Source organism: Sarcophilus harrisii, chromosome 5 (assembly GCF_902635505.1).
Source record: "Sarcophilus harrisii chromosome 5, mSarHar1.11, whole genome shotgun sequence".
Taxonomy (NCBI): domain Eukaryota; kingdom Metazoa; phylum Chordata; class Mammalia; order Dasyuromorphia; family Dasyuridae; genus Sarcophilus; species Sarcophilus harrisii.
Window position 1 is genome coordinate 242966919 of NC_045430.1, and position 19873 is coordinate 242986791.

At 36.1% G+C, this 19873-nt stretch overlaps 1 protein-coding gene across 9 annotated transcripts in view; it reads left to right on the forward strand.

Moving 5' to 3' along the window:
- Nucleotides 1-19873, forward strand: part of CDK14 (cyclin dependent kinase 14) — a 673115-nt gene that overhangs the window by 337407 nt on the left and 315835 nt on the right. For all 9 annotated transcript variants that reach the window (XR_004229802.1, XM_031939988.1, XM_031939989.1 and 6 more), the window contains one exon: nucleotides 18813-18875. Coding sequence is in view for 8 of the 9 variants with exons in the window: in XM_031939988.1 (XP_031795848.1) it covers nucleotides 18813-18875 (63 nt within the window). In the remaining variant the exon portion in view is untranslated. The remainder of the gene's footprint in view (nucleotides 1-18812; nucleotides 18876-19873) is intronic.

Genomic DNA, 19873 nt, shown 5'->3' on the forward strand with positions numbered 1-19873 from the left:
AGCCATATTCTTTCTTATAAAGATTATGTCCATGTCAAGGATAAAATCTTTGCCTTTTGATTCCTCTGCTTTTTTGAATTGGTTTGTTCTTTGATTTTCGTATTGTTCTCCTTTCTTAAAAGTCTAGAGAAGACATTGGTGGACTGTTTGTTGGGTATATGATTTTTAGATTTGTTTTGTAAATAGATTGCTCTAATAGATGGCCACTAAGATCTCTTCCAATTTCCTTATTTTATTTGACTGACAGTACAAGTAATTTTATAATGATTTGGGGAATATTTCAGCAAAATAATTATCTGCCATCTGGCAAAGTTGAAGATTAGTACAAAACCAAACTTTATAATTCTACGTACCTGGAATGATCCCATCTTCAAATAGAAGAAAAATTAGAATTCCAGCTCTAAGTGATAAAATGTAGAATTCTATGATAATTGTTGCAGGTGATATTTTGTAATCTCTATTTTTTCCCCTCTGCTTTATTCTGTCCATGAAGACTTATAATAACTCATTGTTCCTTCTACCTTTAGCTCCTTTTCATTTTGAATAATCTCAAAGGAACCTTATGGCTGTCTTTTCTGATTAAAGATTGGTCAAACCATACAAAATGCACAAAATTATTCTCACAGTGTATCCATGGTGTCCCCCAAGACTTGGATCTTCCTTTCAATGATGCAGATCAGAACGTCCCTTTGCCCACTCTTTCTGGGATATTCTTTGTCACCTTCTTCTATACATTCTGCTTGGGGTGGGGGACAAAAGGATGTTTCACCTAATATTTATGTGTCATCATATTTTTAAATTGTGTGGCTAACAGTGGGGTATATCAATCATCCATTAGTCTTCCTACTCGACTCCTCTATTTTTCTTTTCGTTTAACTTCTATGTTGCTTATCCTGTGTAATCCTTGATTAGTCATATTACAGCCTGTTTACACCCACTATCTTCCTTTCTCTCCTTTGTATAACTCTTAATTTTAATTTTTTGAAGACTATATAGTATTCTACAAATCATACTATAGAGCCCTTTTATGCTCTGTATCTCAAAACAACAGTAACATACATATATATATTATATATATATATATATATATATATATATATATATATATATACTTAAATACTATTTTCATATTAGTGCTTGTAAATTAAGTACAGAGACCTTTGATATTTATCTATGGCCTGAGCTTATTAAAATGTTATAGAACTGGATGGATGTGGATTATCTCTTTTTAGTTATTTATTTATGAACCCACAGTCCAAGATCTGAGTCTAAGGTCTGAAGTCCTTTGTCGGATTTCTTGTCTTGAAAGAGAAATTTGAGGATTGGTAATTGGTAACTTAAGTTTTAGTGATTTGATTATGAGGTGATAGGATTATCACTGTGTAATTATTTTGATACATGTACCTAGTGGAATTTTAAAATGGAAGGATGCCTATTTTTAAGAATAAAATGGGTACTGTACAAGAGTGGCAAGCTTTTTAAATTTAAATCTAAATATGAAAGCTGATTCTACTGCTGAGTATGAAGCATATTTCTTGCTTTCAAGGTTCCTTAAGTCTTCAGAACACTGATTTTTATTTAGAGAAATGAAGCATGCATTTTAATTAACATACTATAAGGCATATACACTCCTCCCATCAAACACTGCATAAACCCCAAACAGATGCTTATATAGATGCTAAGTTCTTACTTAAAATAGACTGTGATGAAACTAACAATAATAATAATATTTATAATTTCAATTTCAAAAATTCAAAATGTGTATGAGTTCTTCCAATATTTATTCTTATCCAAACTCCGGGAATTTCCATCCCATGGTTTCTTCAGAAATTAGTAACACACTTTCTTCTAGCTTTTGTTAGGTCTAGTAGGAAGGAAGATGAATATTTTAAAGAGGAAGACTTTGAATAATAGAAAATAGATGTCTTTAAAAAACCCACCACCACCATTTTCTTCTTTGTTTTCCATCTTAAGTATTGTAGTTTGAATAAGAAAATTATAACCAAAGGAGGGTTGGGTCTTAAGTGTTATAACTAATTCTATTAGAATATTTTATCCTCAGGGCCAGTAGTCCTACTGATAGTTGGCTTGAAAGGGAAAAGAAGTTAAGGGCGATGATGTATGAACCTTGAAAGACCAAATGAAGAGTTGGGGAAACTATTGATGAGAAGTGTTTTAGACCCCAACATATTAGCAGTTACAAGGATCAGAGAGAATGTCTAGTCTATCAATCTCATTTTAAAATTAAGGATACTGAAGCCCAGAAAATGGAAATAGTTTTTTCAAGATCACAACAACAGGTTGTCAATAACAAAGCCAAAACAAGAAAGAGAATAATAATAATAATGATTATTATTAAGAATAAAATGGGTACTGTACAAGAGTGGCAAGCTTTTTAAATTTAAATCCAAATATGAAAGCTGATTCTACTGCTGAGTATGAAACATATTTCTTGCTTTCAAGGTTCCTTACAGTAGTGGATTATAATAATCTATAAATAGGTTTGTTAACCAGTTTATTAATTACAGTTTAAATAATCTAGTTACATGATTTATGTAGTTACATAGTTTATATATTATATTAGTTATATACATATGGCTTATATAATTTAAGGTTTCAAAGCACTTTTTACTTTAACTCATTTTATCATAAAAACCTTTCAGATAGATGCTATAGATGTCATTATTCTGATTTTATATTTGTAGAAACTGAGGCCTAGAGAAATTAAATGACTTGTAGATCATGACTTGAAATCTGTCTGAATTCATGTGTATTAACAGATTTCTCCCTCCCTCCCTCCCTTCTTCTATACTTCTCTTCCTCCCTCCCTTCTTCCATTCCTCCCTCCCTCCTTCCCTCCCTGTTTCTCTTTCTCCTTATCTTCCTTCTTTCCATCCTTCCTTCCTTCCTTCCTTCCTTCCTCCCTCCCTCCCTCCTTTCCTTCCTTCCTCCCTCCCTCCCTCCCTCCCTTCCTCTCTTTCTCCCTTCCTTCCTCCCTTCCTTTCCTCTCTTCCCTCCTTTCTTCCCTCCCTTCTTTCCTTCCTTTCTTCCTTCTTTACTTTCCTTTCTTCCTTCCTCCCTCTTTCCTTCCCTCCCTTCCTCACTTTCGTTCTCTCATTCTCACTTTAACTCTTTCCTCTTAACATAATATGTATGTGTATATATGTACATGTCATCATATAAGCAGAGTAGATTAGTGTATAGAGACCTGGTTCAGAATCTGGAAGACCAAGGATTCAAGATCTGCCTCTGATGCAGACTGGTAGATGACCCTAGGAAAATCACTTTATCTTTCAATATCCCAAGCAATTTCACCAGATTCTAAGTTGTAGAGAAGATTCTGGTCTAGTAGAAGGGGTTTGATAGAAGGAATTTCTTTACCAGATCTTTGCACCAAAAAAATTCACAAGTCCTTTCCCAAAGTTGTTAAAAAGAACACAAACATATATATGTAATATATCTTTTATTACAAATTATTATTTTTTTAATGATGAAACTTTGGAAAGGAACTAAGTTGAATCATTTAATGATAAATTAAAAATAAAGTAGATATCATGTAGCTTTGTCATTAAGGGGTATCCTTAAATTCAGACTTTTTGGGATAAGCTATATTTTAACTTTTAATTCTTTTATTCTTAAGTCTGAACAAGTTGGAAAACAAACCCCTTATTCTATTTGCTATTCCAATCCACTTGTACACTCATTCAAAGTTTTGCTGTGAAAATTCAAAGTTCAGACACTGTATGGAACTTTTTGTCTGGAATCCAGTGTCGCTGATTGGTCACTGGTGTGGTGGGAGTAGTGAGGGGGGGAGAGTTGGTTAATGGAGAGAACAAAACAAAGGAAGTATGTAAAAGCTGAGAAATGCTATGGTCTGTGCTGCTTAGGGGAGTCTCTAGGACAGAATTTCATTGATTTTTAAGACTGTATTTTATGGCCATAAAGATCCTTTTTTAAATGTTGTTTTAACTTTTTCCTTTCAAGGACTAATACCCTGTCAGGTTAGGGATTTTTAGGACATATACTTTTGTTAATACACTATATGCCCTAGATTTCTCACAACAATTCTAGTTTCAAGCATAGAAAGTATATTTTAAGAAAGACGTTGCAAATGGAACATTCCTTGGCCAAATTATTTGTCCCAATTTTGGTTTAGAAATTATGATCATTTATATTTTGGGTTGAGGTATTCAAGTTTGCTTTTTGAATCGTCCTGCTAGCAAAATTAGAACTATTTTTTTAAAATTTTTTTTATTTTTTTATTTAATAGCCTTTTATTTACATAATGGTTATATGCATGGATAACTTTACAGCGTTAACAATTGCCAAACCTCTTGTTCCAATTTTTCACCTCTTACCCACCACCCCACCCCCTCCCCTAGATGGCAGGATGACCAGTAGATGTTAAATACATTAAAATATAAATTAGATACACAATAAGTATACATGACCAAAACATTATTTTGCTGTACAAAAAGAATCAGACTCTGAAATATTGTACAATTAGCTTGTGAAGGAAATCAAAAATGCAGGTGGGCATAAATATAGGGATTGGGAATTCAATGTGGGGGTTTTTAGTTATCTCCCAAAGTTCTTTCTCTGGGCATAGTTGGTTCAGTTCATTACTGCTCCATTGGAAATGATTTGGTTGATCTTGTTGCTGAGGACGGCCAGGTCCATCAGAACTGGTCATCATATAGTATGGTTGTTGAAGTATATAATGATCTCCTGGTCCTGCTCATTTCACTCAGCATCAGTTCGTGTAAGTCTCTCCAGGCCTTTCTGAAATCATCCTGTTGGTCATTTCTTACAGAACAGTAATATTCCATAATATTCATATACCACAATTTATTCAGCCATTCTCCAACTGTTGGGCATCCATTCAGTTTCCAGTTTCTAGCCACTACAAAAAGGGCTGCCACAAACATTCGTGCACATACAGGTCCCTTTCCCTTCTTTATAATCTCTTTGGGATATAATCCCAGTAGTAACACTGCTGGATCAAAGGGTATGCACAGTTTGATAACTTTTTGAGCATAGTTCCAAAACTACTCTCCAAAATGGTTGGATTCATTCACAACTCCACCAACAATGCATCAATGTCCCAGTTTTCCCACATCCCCTCCAACAATCATCATTTTTTCCTGTCATCTTAGCCAGTCTGACAGGTGTGTAGTGGTATCTTAGTGTTGTCTTAATTTGCATTTCTCTGATTAATAATGACTTGGAGCATCTTTTCATATGACTATAAATAGTTTCAATTACTTCATCTGAGAATTGTCTGTTCATATCCTTTGACCATTTTTCAATTGGAGAATGGCTTGATTTTTTATAAATTAGAGTTAATTCTCTATATATTTTGGAAATGAGGCCTTTATCAGAAGCTTTGACTGTAAAAATATTTTCCCAGTTTATTGCTTCCCTTCTAATCTTGTCTGCATTAGTTTTGTTTGTACAAAAACTTTTCAGTTTGGTATAATCGAAATTTTCTATTTTGTGATCAGTAATGATCTCTAGTTCTGCTTTGTTCATAAAGACCTTCTCCTTCCACAGGCCTGAGAGGTAAACTATCCTGTGTTCCTCTAATTTATTAATAAAATTAGAACTATTTTATAGAGTTTAGAAGAGTTCAGTAGCTTTGAAGGCTGAGTGATAGCATCAAATCGAGGGAGGTAGTGAAATAATTTTATTGCTATTTGACCCTTTTTCCACTGGTCAAGACTGACAAAATTTTCTCTGCCCTGCTTCCAATTCTGTCTAAAGAGCATAATAGTTGGGTCTTCCATGAAATTATGGCATGACTTTAACATAATGTCCATGGCTTTTGATGTAAATATTCCTATAAAAATTGAATAAGAAATATCTCTGTAGATCTGAGGTGTAATTTTGTATGTGTATGTTCTTTGTTTATATCTGCATCCCATGAACTTAAAATAATATTATGATAATTATTTCGAAATTATTAGTTTCCTTTATAACCCCATGAATTTTATTTTGTGCATTTAAAGAAGTTATTCTGAAAACATGTGGATCCCACCAGACAACAAAAGGAATCCCTGACACAGGAGAAGTAAAGATTGCCCAGTCTATATCACAACACCAGTAACTTAGAGCTAGAGTTTTAGGGTTTTGCAGTTGATAGTCTATCCATCTCTTTTCCTTGCCTTATAGATGGCAGACGAGAAGCAGTGTAACATGGCAGATAGCTAGTCTTTGAGTTCATTAAATCTGATTTCAGATCCTCCCTGTCATACATGGCAGCAGTGTGACCACAACCAAGTAACTTATCCTCTTAGCTTCCCCTGTCCAGCTCCTTAATATTGTAAGTTATAGAAAGTTGCCAATTTATAACTAGGGATGGAGTTTCCATAATGGGAGTTCCCTACATGAATGAGATCAGAGTCATTATCCAAAAGAAAACAAACTGTCATGTGAAAATAATAATTTGGAAAAAACTCTACAAAATTCTTATGTGTAGTGCATAGGATTTCTGAGAATATTGAATGAGATAATGGTGTGAACATTTTTGTAACTTTTAAAATTTGATACATATGCAAGATATGTTGATTCAGATATAACCCAGGTTGAATTCTGGACTTTTAATCCCTATCCCCTCCTCCTCCACTTCTCAGTGCAATTATAATAACTAAAAATCTGATACTTTTCAGAGTAAGATATCCAGTCTTTAGCAAATCTATTAGCCTTATCCCCAGCAATCCAGTTTTATCAAAATGTAGCTCTTTCCATTTCTGAACCTGTCAGAATTGTTCTTAATGCAGGGCTCTTCTCTCTCTCTTCTTTTCTCCTCACCCATCTTCCATTGTTCTTTTCCCCTCCTTTTCTTCTAATTAATTTTCTAACTCCCTGAAAAGTGAATATTTATTCCTTTGCCCTTCTCAGTTTTTCACAGGGCATCTCTGGAGGGAATTTCCAAGGAGGGAAAAGAGCCGAAGTGGATTAATTTCTATTTTACTTCATTCCTTAAGCCATGAATTGGAATGAACCTTAAAAAAAAAGTTTCTTTGCTTGTTTTGACTAGCACTGTGATGTCATCATTTAAGGAGCTCCCAGTGTGGAACATCTTCTACAAATGTAGACCACAAACTTTTCTGTAATTTATATTCTTGAATAGTTGTCTAAGAATTCTAAGGGTTTAGAATCATGGATAAATATCCAGATGTGGGACTGGAACTCGGGTCTTCATGATTGAGTGTGGCTCTCTCTCCACTCTCATGCTGCCTTTTACCCTATTTTATTTGCATTTCTTACAAATCCATGAGATCTTTGTATGATTAGAACATCCCATTCTTTTCCTATTTATTCTTTGCCGAACTCCATGAGAATCAATTAGCTATGAAAAACAAACCGCAAGAACGTATTTTAGAAGTGATTACTTGAGATTGTTCAAAATTGTCATCGAGGGACTTGGGAATGGTTTGCCCGATGCCTTGGGATCAATGTTGGATAATACTTTTCTCTGGGAGAAAAGATGGAGCATTTTTACACATTCTCCTTATGCCTACCTACAAGCCAAGATTCTCCAGCAGTACAAGCCGCTTACAGCTTGAACAAGATGTGTAGTAAAAAGACACGGATATACAGTTCTCAGAAGAAGAACTGAAAACCCTTAGCAGTCAGATGAAAGTGCTCCAAAGCACTGATACTAAGAGAAATACAAATTCAAATAACTATAGGTTTTTACCTCATGACACAATGGGAGGTAGAAGCTTGCTGTTATTTTGATGCGTGTTGCCATTGAAAAGTCAATGTTGGGATGATTTCAGAAAGGCTTGGAGAGACTTACACGAACTGATGCTGAGTGAAATGAGCAGGACCAGGAGATCATTATATACTTCAACAACAATACTATGTAATGACCAGTTCTGATGGACCAGGCCATCCTCAGCAACAAGATCAACCAAATCATTTCCAATGGAGCAGTAATGAACCGAACCAGCTATGCCCAGAGAAAGAACTCTGGGAGATGACTAAAAACCATTACATTGAATTCCCAATCCCTATATTTATGCACACCTGCATTTCTGATTTCCTTCACAAGCTAATTGTACAATATTTCAGAGTCTGATTCTTTTTGTACAGCAAAATAGCGTTTTGGTCATGTATACTTATTGTGTATCTAATTTATATTTTAATATATTTAATATCTACTGGTCATCCTGCCATCTAGGGGAGGGGGTGGGGGGGGGTAAGAGGTAAAAAATTGGAACAAGAGGTTTGGCAATTGTTAATGCTGTAAAGTTACCCATGCATATATCCTGTAAATAAAAGGCTATTAAATAAAAAAAAAATAGAATGATTAGATAACTTAATCTTTGCAGTTGAATAAAAAATTAACATTTAAAAAAAAAAAAGAAGAAAAGTCAATGTTGGTGGGGCTTTGGAAACATCGGCACCCTCATTGCTGTACTGTGGGGGGTGGAGTTAGGATTTCAGCCACCATCTCGGAAAGCTTTTCCGAATTAGCCCAAGAAAGTTCTATACTTTTCAACCAAAGATTCTATTGCTAGGCACATATGCCAAAGAAGAAAGTAATTTTTTTTTTTTTGGCTGAGGCAATTGGTGGGGTAGTGTTAAGTGTCTGAGACAGATTTGAACGCAGGTCCTCCTGACTTCAGGGCTAGTGCTCTATCCCTGAGCCACATAGGTGCCCCAAAGCAATTTTTTTTAAAGGTCCATAGCCACCAAAATGTTTATGGAAATTTAAAAAAATAAAATAGATTTCCATCATTTAAGTTGTGGTATGTGAATATAGTGGAATATCACTGTCCTCTAGGGAATGATGACTGATGAATACCAAGAAACATAGGAAGAGTCAAATGGACTGATGGTGAACTAGGGAAACAATGTAAATGGAAAGGAAAAAAGAGTATCTTCCCTGAAGAAGAGCTAGGAGGAGATACCATTGGCCCTTCAGTGCAGAGGTCAGGGAGTGACACTATCCGAATATAACACTACAAATAATGTCAGATAATTTTGGATGTGTTGTTTAGTATTCTTTGTTATTTCATGTGACTCTCTGGGAGGGAGGAAGGGGGGGAAGTATACATGGGGAAATGTAAATGACATCTATCAAAAAGATGTCAGTGAAATTTATATTAAAAAAAAAACAAAACAAAACTTAGTTTCCCTAAGTTTCCATTTAAACTTAAAACGCACCAACTTTAATTTTAAGAAATGCCTTTTGCAGTCTCTTATCCTGCCTTATTTACAATTTGCAAACATGAATTTCCACTTGAGGATAGCTGTGGCCACGGGGACACTCTTTCGCCGCTCGGAACTTGCTGGGCAGAAGTAACCGGGGCGTTTCTCTGTCAGAGAAGAGCGGTTTGCCGCAGGGAGCCGGGCGAGCCGCTGCCGCGTGATGTCATCGCCAGGAGCCAGATAGTCCCGTTTTGTTTTAAGGGCAGAACTCTTTCCCGGGGCTGGTCGGACATGACGGGAGTGCGCTCGGAACCCGTCCCGTCCCATTGAGCAGCCCCGGGCCGGCCGGGCGCGCGGCCCCCGAAATGACAGCTGAAAGCAATTAGGCCGGATTAGAGCTCGCCAGAGTCACCACGAGCATTCTCCGGCCCGAGCACGAGAGAGCGGCTAGATTACATGGGGGGAAGAAATGACTAATTTAATTAGGAGTAAACTGTAATAATATAATTGGGAGGGAAAGGCTGGCCATGCTGTCCCAGCTATGCTGATGTTGACTCACCCTCCCCACAAGTGCCAGGGTGGAGGAACATGTGGAGCTGTTGCTTAAGTTGCAGTCATTTTAAATGGTTTAAATCCTTGTAAACACTTAGTGAGCGCGAGGGCTCCCTCTCCCTCCTTTCCTCTTTTTTCCTCTTTTCTTCTCTCTCTCCCTCCCTCTCTCCCACTCTCTTCCTCTGTCTGTCTCTGTTTCTAAATCTCTCTCTCTTTCTGTCTGTCTCTCTGATTCTCTCTCTCTCTTTCTATCTCTGTCTCTCTGTTTTTTTTCTGTTCATCTCCCTGTGTTCTCTCTTTCTCCCAGCGTTCTCTCTGTCTCTCTCCTATCTCTGTCTCTCTCTCTCTCTGTCTTGCTTTTCTCTCACTCTCTCCCTTGTCTCTGTCTCTCCTCCCTCTCATTTCCTACCCTGCCCCCTTCTTCTCTTTTCTTTCCCTCCCTCCCCTCTTTCCTCATTCCCCTCCTTTCCCTTCTTATTCTCCCTTACCTTATTTCTTTCTGTTTCTGCTCCCTTCCCCCTGTCCTCTTCCCTTTCCTCCTTCCCCTCTTTTCATCTTCATCAGTCTCTCTCCCCACCCATTTTTTGAAAATGTATCCCAGTAATATTTTTGACAAGAAAGGGCAGAGAGACAATGGCTGAAAAGAAAGACCACTTGATATAATGTCCTAATCATGTTCTAGGGTAATGTTAGAAACTTACTCATCTTGTCTTCATTAGAATCCTTGCTCCAGGGGAGGAAGTGCCATTTCTTAGTACTTACTGATGAAATTTTTGGTCATCTCAATTCAACCAGAATTTGGATTCATTAGAGCAGTGTACTGTGTACACAATAAAACACTCAATGTATTCGTGATAACTTATTTTTTTCTCAGAAAAATCTTTTCCCCCAGGCACAGACCTTTAAAATAGTATCCCATAATCTATTCCACACAGTAATAGTTCTCCCCAGATATTTTTCTCCTCTCTTTGATTGAGTTTACATAAATGGCATGGATGAGTGGGTAGATATTGTGAGCCCTTGCATTGGATGCAGTACACAGGATTTCTCTCTATGCACATCCTATTATGGGGTGAGAGTACACAGGTAAAATAGGAAAAGGAACAAACTATCTGCCTACAGTTTCTTAATAAGAAATATTATTAATTTCTTATTGATATTGATATTCTTATTATATTTTGATACTGTGTTTAATTTATAAATGTTCCAGCATTTGCTACAGAAATGTTAATGAAGCTTTATGAAATCGACCATTTTTTAGAAATTTAACTGGATACTGTAGTTTTTCAGCTCCAAACCATCTCTTTCTTCCTCCTCTCCTCATTTCCACAGATTCTTGGTAATAAATTTAATAATCAAGAGTTATGCTTGCCACTGCTGGACACCAAGGATAAAAAACTGAGTATCAATAATTATAATTTAAATGCAAATTTAGGGAAGGAAGGAACTATTTCTCCATGTGTAGTAGTGGTGGTAGTAGTAGTAGTAGTAGTAATAGTAGCAGCAGCAGCAGCAGTAGCAGCAATAGGAGCCTTCTCTGCCTATTGTGCTGCTTAGCTTCCTCACAGAGAGGCATTTTTTATCCAAAATATTTCCCATTCCAATAGCATACAGATTTTCCTGAATCCATTGATCTCAGAATTTTAGAACTGGAAGGGAAGCTAAGTTTATTTGGTCTGTTTTACAAATGGGAAAAATGAGCATGACGGAGAAGTCTTTTATTCAAAGCCAGTGACAGAGCAGGACTAAGAGAATTGCTCTCTTGACCCCCTTTGCCCCTGCCCAAATCTGGGTCTGTCTTCTATCAGTTCCTTTCTGACCAGTGATTTCCTAAGCCCTTGGTGAGCTTTTGGAGAGGCAGCTGTTCCCATCACTGCAGATAATATTTTACTTGCTGCTCTGCAAATTAAAGTCTTAAAGTATAGACTAAAAACCTGTTTCATGACCCATGAGAAATGGACCTTGACTGGAACAATTTTTTAAATACATAAAATACATAGAATTAAAAAGGAAAAATAAGTTACAAAGCACAGTCATTGGAGCATTCAACAATAACAAAATCACAGACCCCAGGTTAAGAACCCTTGTTGTATTGAGTTGCTGAGAGATTCTTGCAGAAGGTTACCTAGCCAATTTGTGCCAGAGGCTGGACCCCAGGCCCACTGCAGAGGTCAGCTGTCTTTCCAAGCTGCCAACCATGTACTTATTGCAAAATGTTAGGTATCTAGACTTAAAAAAATTGTAGGAAAAATGTTAACCCCTGAAGATAAGTGAATGAAATGGTGTTAGCATGTTCCTTCCTCTGAAGTCTTTATTTTTACCTTTGTAATATATAATTTTTAATATAATATGGTCAGGAACTTAAAATTACTGACTCTCTTTGGGTCATCTGACATCACTAAGGAAAGCTAAATCCATCAAATGCTTAAAGATATTCTGGCAGTCATTGTCTTTGATAGGACTTCAAAATTAGTATTATATTAGTGGAAGGACCTTGGTTGGCTTCATTTTCACGAGAGGGGACAAAAATAATATTCTGTCATTTTATTGCCATATCTTGGAAACACTTCTGAAAGACTTCAAAATGAGTAGATGAAAATCATGGGCTTAATTCTTAACATGACTAGACACTGAGCAAGTGGCAGACATCATACATGAGGAATCGGTGACGAGCTTGGGAAGTGATGAAAAGAAAACTTGACTCCCTAGAGATTTCTACACCTGGAAGATGTAATGTGACTTCATGGAAAATCAATTAAAGAAAAATAAGACAAGAATATAATCATAGATTCTAAGTGATTTAGTGTCCTGGCTTTGAACATTAATTGTAATATTCAGAGACAATCTTGGCCCTCACACTTTGGATGTGCTTTGGGCTACATGCCTCAGAGATTTTTTTTTAAATTCTCATGTTGCTTTTTGTAGTTTTTCTGTCTTACCTATTGCCTTTGGAAACATTTTGTTCTTTAGTATCTAATCTCTTTCTCCCTACTCCCCACTCATTAGTATCAGAAATCAAATGGCCAAACTTGAAATTTTGATTGCAGTCAATCTTTATTTCCCCCCTGAGTATAATACATATACTTGTGTGTTTGTCCTTCACAGTTTTAGGGACATACAATTTCTCCACCCAAGAATATTGCAACATCTCTCAACTCACCAGAATGATGGTGCTAATTCCAATAGAAATGGATCCCTCTAGGACATATATTGATTTAGAAATTAACATTACCTATGTTGTAGTTTTATTTATTTAGTGAAACACATTTTAATCTGGTACTGGCCCCTCTTAGGCACACTGAGATTTTGAGGAACTCTGCATTGTATGATCTTCTAGAATGGCTGTGTACAAAACAAATCACCCTACAGGCACATTGGTAATAAGCTTCTTCTTACCTAGTTAGGCCAGTCCTTGAACAGCAGGTATACAATCTGTCACCAATCTTATTTTCTTTTTTGACATCAATTATGATTAGCCAGAGTTCTCTTCTTCCTCCTGTTTTTGAAAGGGCACTGAATTTGAACTCAGGCTCTCCTCCCACTAACCTTACTGTCTTAAGAAACTAATTGAGTTTCTAAGCCTTTTTCCTCATTTCTAAAATAGTTAGGCTAGAAATCTTCTTAATCTGTGTGTGTGTGTGTGTGTGTGTGTGTGTGTGTGTGTGTGTGTGTATTTGTTAGGCTAGAAAATTCCAGTTTGATTTCTAAATTGTATGATCCTACATAACTATTGGAAACATTCAACACACACACACTGATTATTTGAAGTAGCAACTAAAGACACTCCTTTACAAAATCCTAGGTCTAGAGCTGAAAGATATTTCAGAAGTCACCTAGCCCAAATGTACGAATGAGGAAACTGAGGTCCATGCAAGTTAGGTCACTTGGATGAGATTACACTCGGAGGCAATGGTAGAATCAAGATTCAAAGTCAAGTCCGTTGCTCTTTTTGGTATATTATGACATTGTTTAAATATTAAAATTTTTATTGCCATTGGAGTAATTACTTTCTGTCATTAGGTTGACAATTGACATAAAAAAATTCTATGAAATATTGCATCATAAGCCACAAATTTAGATACTTATAAACCAGTCCTAAAAATCAGGCAGACAAAACCTATGGAGAGACGCCATAATTGGTCTTGAAACCAAGAAGACTTGGTTTCCATTCTTTTTTCCAATCTTTCTGAATTGGCTTACCCTTTTAATGTCTCTTAAAACCAAAATTTAGTTTCCTTATTTGTAAAATGAGGTGGTTGGACTCAACAATCTTTAATTTTTGAAACTGATTTCATAAGATTTGAGTGAAACAAAAAAGGGATTTAGAGAACTAACAATATATAGACTGGGTAAGGAGAGAATGAAAGGTGATAAGAGGAAAAGATAAGGAGGAGAAGAAAAAATGAAAAATGGGCCCTAAAGTTATGAGAGGTAAGGAGGAGGGCAATATAGTTAAGGAAGGCAAGCAAAATGTCCATCTTCCTTCCCTTGCCTTTTATTTTTTATCAGAAATGTAAAGCTGAAAGAAATATCTATTGTAATTCAACCCATTCATTCTACATATGAGGAAACTGTCCCACATATATTAGGAAATGACAAGGCTGGGATTTGAACTTAGTCTTCCGATTCCAAATCCAATTCTTTTTCCCTCCATTTACAAGCTTATCTTGATGTGAAGCATTTATACTTGAGATAAAGTGGTTCAATAAATTCAGTAAACATTTGTTAAGTACCTACTATGACTTAGCCAAGATCACAGTGAAAGAGACTGAGATTGGATTCAAAACAAATCATAATTCCATGTATGTCATATGAGGGAAAAATTAGTCATCTGGGAATCAGACTACTCACATTTGATACTATTCATGCCAGAAAGTTAATCCTTTTGAGTTTGTTTCCTCATTTGTAGAATGTAGGAGGAGATATCTAGAGATGATCTTCTTAATCTGTGTGTGTGTGTGTGTGTGTATTTGTGTATTCGCCATAAAATCCTTCAGAAGTTTAATAAACCTATGAATTTCAGAATAATATTATTTTTGTAATATAAATAATATTTAAGTATGTAAAATAGGATGCATAAAATTACCAAAGGAAAGCGATTGTCATAAATCACTATTAGAAAAGTTATTTTTTTTTTAATTTAGAAAATTCGTGCACACTGAAAGTTAAGACTCTTTACACTGGATGATCTCTTAAGTCCTTTAAAGATCTAAAATTCTGAAGCTCAGGCTGACGCTAGGTTGATGATGGATTGATGGGTCCATAGTGTGCCATCCACTCAGCAGAATGAGTGCAGAGAGCTGCTGGTGTCATGCTGTCTGAATTAGTCTCCAGCGTGTTGGTGGTTTGATCAGAGAAAGCAATTCACAGAGATGTGGATCCTTCACTTCCAAAGGATGCCTTGAAAGGCCCTGTGAATATTTCATAGATAAAAATCAGCTCAAGAATTTAGGTACTTTACTTCCCTTTGATACACTCAAGAAAAATTAAATCTACATAATTGATCATCAGCGTTTAAAAAATGAAGCCAGAAGAATTTTAGCTTAGAAGGGATGGGAAGTTCTGATTCTATGCCTGCCTTCTCTTGGGGGCTGCACTGCACATGGTCCAAAATTGCTCCAGCTACAGGTGCTAGCTTCATGTTTGTCTGGAGTCCTCTTTGTAGAACTCTCATATGTACCTCCCAGGCAGTTCAATATCTTGGATGCTGAACACAAACTCCCCCTGTAAAAATTGTCCACTGCTAATCCCTGGAATAGACCTAAAATAAAGCAGAGATGCATGAGATGGGGGTGGGGAGGGGTGACAGGATGAGGCAAAGAGCTGGAGTTGCTATGAGGTAAATTGAAGGGAACATCTGGCCACAGGCTTGAGAAATCCTTTGCTAAGCCAAATGCAGGTGCTAATGAGCTGAACGCTAGGTATAATCACCTCCCACTAGCTTGAGCTCTATAAGTTGATAATTTTGTATGGCCTGCCAGTGATGTTATAAATATCCAAATGGGCCTTGGCAATAAAAAGGTTCCTCGCCTCTAGTCTAATCCCAATCTAGGATGTTGACAAAGCTTCCCTATGACCCCTGAGTTTGTGATGGCCACCCAAGACTCCAAACTAGATACCATATCTGAATTCAGGCACACAGAGTACTGGGATGGAAGGAACATCAGTCTAGGAATACTGGTCATGTAGTAAGGGAATCTCTGGTAAGAACTTTTCCCCCACTCTAGATGTTGTGATGCACTGACATGGCTATTAAGTAGGAAATAAATTTACTCTGAAATGTGCTCAGAGTCTGCATTTTGGCGAAGTTGGGGTATTTATCCAGAAGAATTAAAAGAGGAAGAGGGAATTAAAAAAGGAAGAATGGATCAGAATGGATTAAAAATTTAAAAAGAAAAATAGAGGTGAGGAATATTCCCAGTGTTGATTTTCCATTATGGTGTTTCTATTGTCTTCTTTTGCAAACAATAAAAAAAAGAAAAGGAAATATTTGATATGGGCATAATGATGACATGAGAATAGAAAAAGTGATACCTGTAGAGAATACATATAAGCCAATGATTTTTGCATTTTTGATTATTCTTTTCCCTGTCACTGACCCACCCATGAATCCCAAGATTTCGGCAAGAGTGAGCTTACTTGAGTGTCAGCAATACAGATTAGAACATTACTGCCGTGTTATTGAGAATAGAAATTTGGAAACATCAATAAAATGCTAATGAGAACATCGATTGACCTTCATAGATTTCATGGAAATAGTTCCAGCATGTCCCTGCTTGTACATGTAATGTATAATAAGAAAAAAAATAGCGCTGCATAATTTGGTTTTCACATGACAGACATTTACAAACTAACACACAAGCAAAACACAAGCAACTCCCACCCCATCAGTTTTATATTAATTGTGAACAAAACAAAGAGATGTGATCTCTGACTTTGGCCTTTTGCTGCCAGTTTTTACTAGAGAATCATGAATCTAAAGTTGAGTTGAAACTTAACTGGTCACTTTATATATGAGGAAATTGAAGTTTATACTGAATCCTTTTCAGGTGAGTTTCTTATCCTTAGTGTTTCTCAATAGGTGAATATTCAAGTTAGATGTTAATGGCTTTGGTGAAAAATCACGTCATTCATTCAACACTTATTGTGTGCCAGGTGTAATGATATGGGTACTAGGTATACTAAGGAAAAACACACACACTCACTCAGTCATTCATTGTCTCTCTGCTCACTGGGTTTGGCAATGTATACATTTCTATTTTATTGGTGCTGAATAAAAATTAGCTTTGTTCTGCTTAGCTTGGGAAATGGGTAGAAGTTATTTTCACTTCCATGTCAAGAAAAGCAAATTTTCATTGAGGATTGGAACTGTCCAAATGGTAATAAGCACATTCTTTAAGTGGAGGCTAGTTTTGGGGAGGATTTCTTCTCAGGTATGAGTGGGACCTCCGAGTTACTGTTTAGCTCAGAGACAGTGATTTTCTCAATTTGACTATCCTCTATCTGCCTTTTGAAGATAAATGCTATCATAGTGCCAAATTTATGCATTTATTTCTCCACCCAAAAGCCTTTTTTTCAAACTTAGAGAGAGTTGAGAGTCTTGATTTCTGAGAAGTTTCTGCTGTAAGTAATAATGAAAAAAACCAGTCCTTTGAAGTTTATCTGTTTGTAATGGCAGCTAAATGGCCACATGGATAGAACACCAGAGTAGAAGTCAAGAAGACATGAGTTCAAATGTGGTTTTAGACACTTATTAGCTTCATGATTTTGGGCAAGCTCCTTAAGCTCTTCCTGCCTCAATTTCCTCATTTGTAAACTATGGATAATAAAAGTGCCTCTCTCTGGGGGTTGTGAGGTTAAATGAGATATTTGTACAGGGCTTAGTAAGCCTTTAAGTAATAAATAAATTCTAGTTATTATGTAGTATGCTTGCTATAATGCTGATCCTTCCATGAGGCTGTTTCTGGTGACAATAACAAGATTCCTGTGGTAGTACTTTCCTGGACTAGCTTCATACACAAATCTGTTCTACAGCAAGCAAGATTCCTGTTTATAACAAGATGCCTGAAAGTTTTAACCCATATTCTATAAATTTTAGCAAGGTAAAGCAGTGCCAGACATTGTGCTGTGGGTTGTGTTTTTTTTTTTAAACAAGTATTCATCTTATGTGACCCTGCTAACAACCCTGCGAAGCTATTATTATCATTGTTATGCAGTGAAAACTGAGACAAATTGAGGTCAGGTGACTTGGCCAAAATCACATGTTTAGTTAATATCTGAGACTAGATTTGAACTCACATCTTCACGATCCCAGACTCTGCATTCTATCCCTTATGCCAATAGCTACATCTAATAAAAATTAATATGATAGTGAATAAAATGCCTTATTTTCATTATATTTTTCAGAGTATTCAGATAATTCTTATGTCCATGTTTCTTGTAAGAGAAAATGTTTCAAAGAGAAAAAATATATTAGAAGCCAAGTTGTAGCTAGTGTTTTTAAGAGAAATGGCAGCCGCTGGTTCTTATTTGTCATTAAAATGGTTTCTCTGATTTCTGATCTTAAAGAAAAAAGAAACAATAACTGAATTCTGTTCAGGATGTACCCAAAAGTTCTGCAATTTAGGAAGTAAATATTTATTTAATATAAGTTATAATTTTTATTTTAAAACTAATTATAGTAATTTCATCTTCTGTAGAAGTTAAAAGTATTTCTATCCTACCTGGGTAAAATACCAGACAATGAGACTATAGACTGAGTGTTCATTATGCTTTTAAGACAGATATGGGGCCATAAGTGAGCTGTCCATGTCAGTTAAGAAAGAAATCAGACACGTTAAAGAATTATCCACACACATATTGCTTCCAACACATGGAAAGTTTAACAGAATTAAGGGCCTGAAGGTAAAGACATAGTTCACTGGTGGTGAAAGGAAGGGTGAGAGAAGGGGGGGCCAAAGTAAGGACTAAAAAGGGAACTGCTCTCTTTTTCTGTGCTTTGTGCAGAACTACAGAGACTTTGAAGTTGAACACTATTGATTCTTTGTATTGGAGCCATAGGGATATTAATACATTTTTCCTTTGGATTTGTCTTCTAGCACACTGATTTATGTCAGTACATGGACAAACACCCCGGAGGGCTTCATCCAGACAATGTGAAGGTAGGTAAAGTCATTTTTAAAGCCAAATATTAATGCTCTAGTTTGAAAGCGATTGTTACAACTTCACTATTGACATACTTTTCTGTATAAAGGGGAGCAAAACCAAGAACCAGCCGAATTCTATTTGGCCAATATTTTTAACATGTTTGTATCGTGCATCCCAATGTTAAAAGTTAAAAACAAAATGGGTGGGGGAGGTTTATGTGTATCTACTGGGATTGAGAGATGCAGCTTTGGGAGGTTAAATGACTTGTCCCTTGGTGTCTGTGAGAGGAGGGGTTTAAGCCCAAGACTTTGTGGCTTCAAAGTCAGATTCCTAACTGCCCTATAGACTCCTTTTGGTAGAAGTCTGTTACAAATTGTTTCATTATTGAATTAATATTCTTTTCTTTGAACATTTTTATTTTAGAATATTAAAAATGATGTCTTTTCCCTTAGAACTTTTATTTTTATTCATTTTATTTTAGAAACTTAGAAATTATGTTCTTTTAGAACATGTATTTTTTCTTTATTTTAGCACACTAAAATTGATATTCATTTCCTTAGAACATTTTAAAAAAAAATTTGGAACATTAGAAATGTTCTTTTCCTTGGACTATTCATTCATTCATTTAATTTAGAACAGTTTATTTATTTTAAATTGCTATTCAATAGTTTTCATTGTTATCTTTCACTTTTCCAACCTCTTCATTTCTCAAATACATTGCTCTCTCTCCCAAAGAAATGTCCTTTATAAGGAAGAGGAGAAAAAAGTTCACCCAAGCCAATCTGCCAGTTTGCCATATTTGATCCTGCCTCTTCATTTTGAAGAAGGAGAAACTGAACCTCCGATGAACCCAGTGCCCAAAATTGAACAGCCGATTAGGGACAGAGATAGTAGGACCCAGATCTTATTCCTGCCAACCCCAATCCATTTCCCCTTTTTCTGTGTTCCAAAAACTTTGCACTCAAATTAGCTTAGTTAATGTCTTTGTGATCAGGGTGTATATTTTTCTATT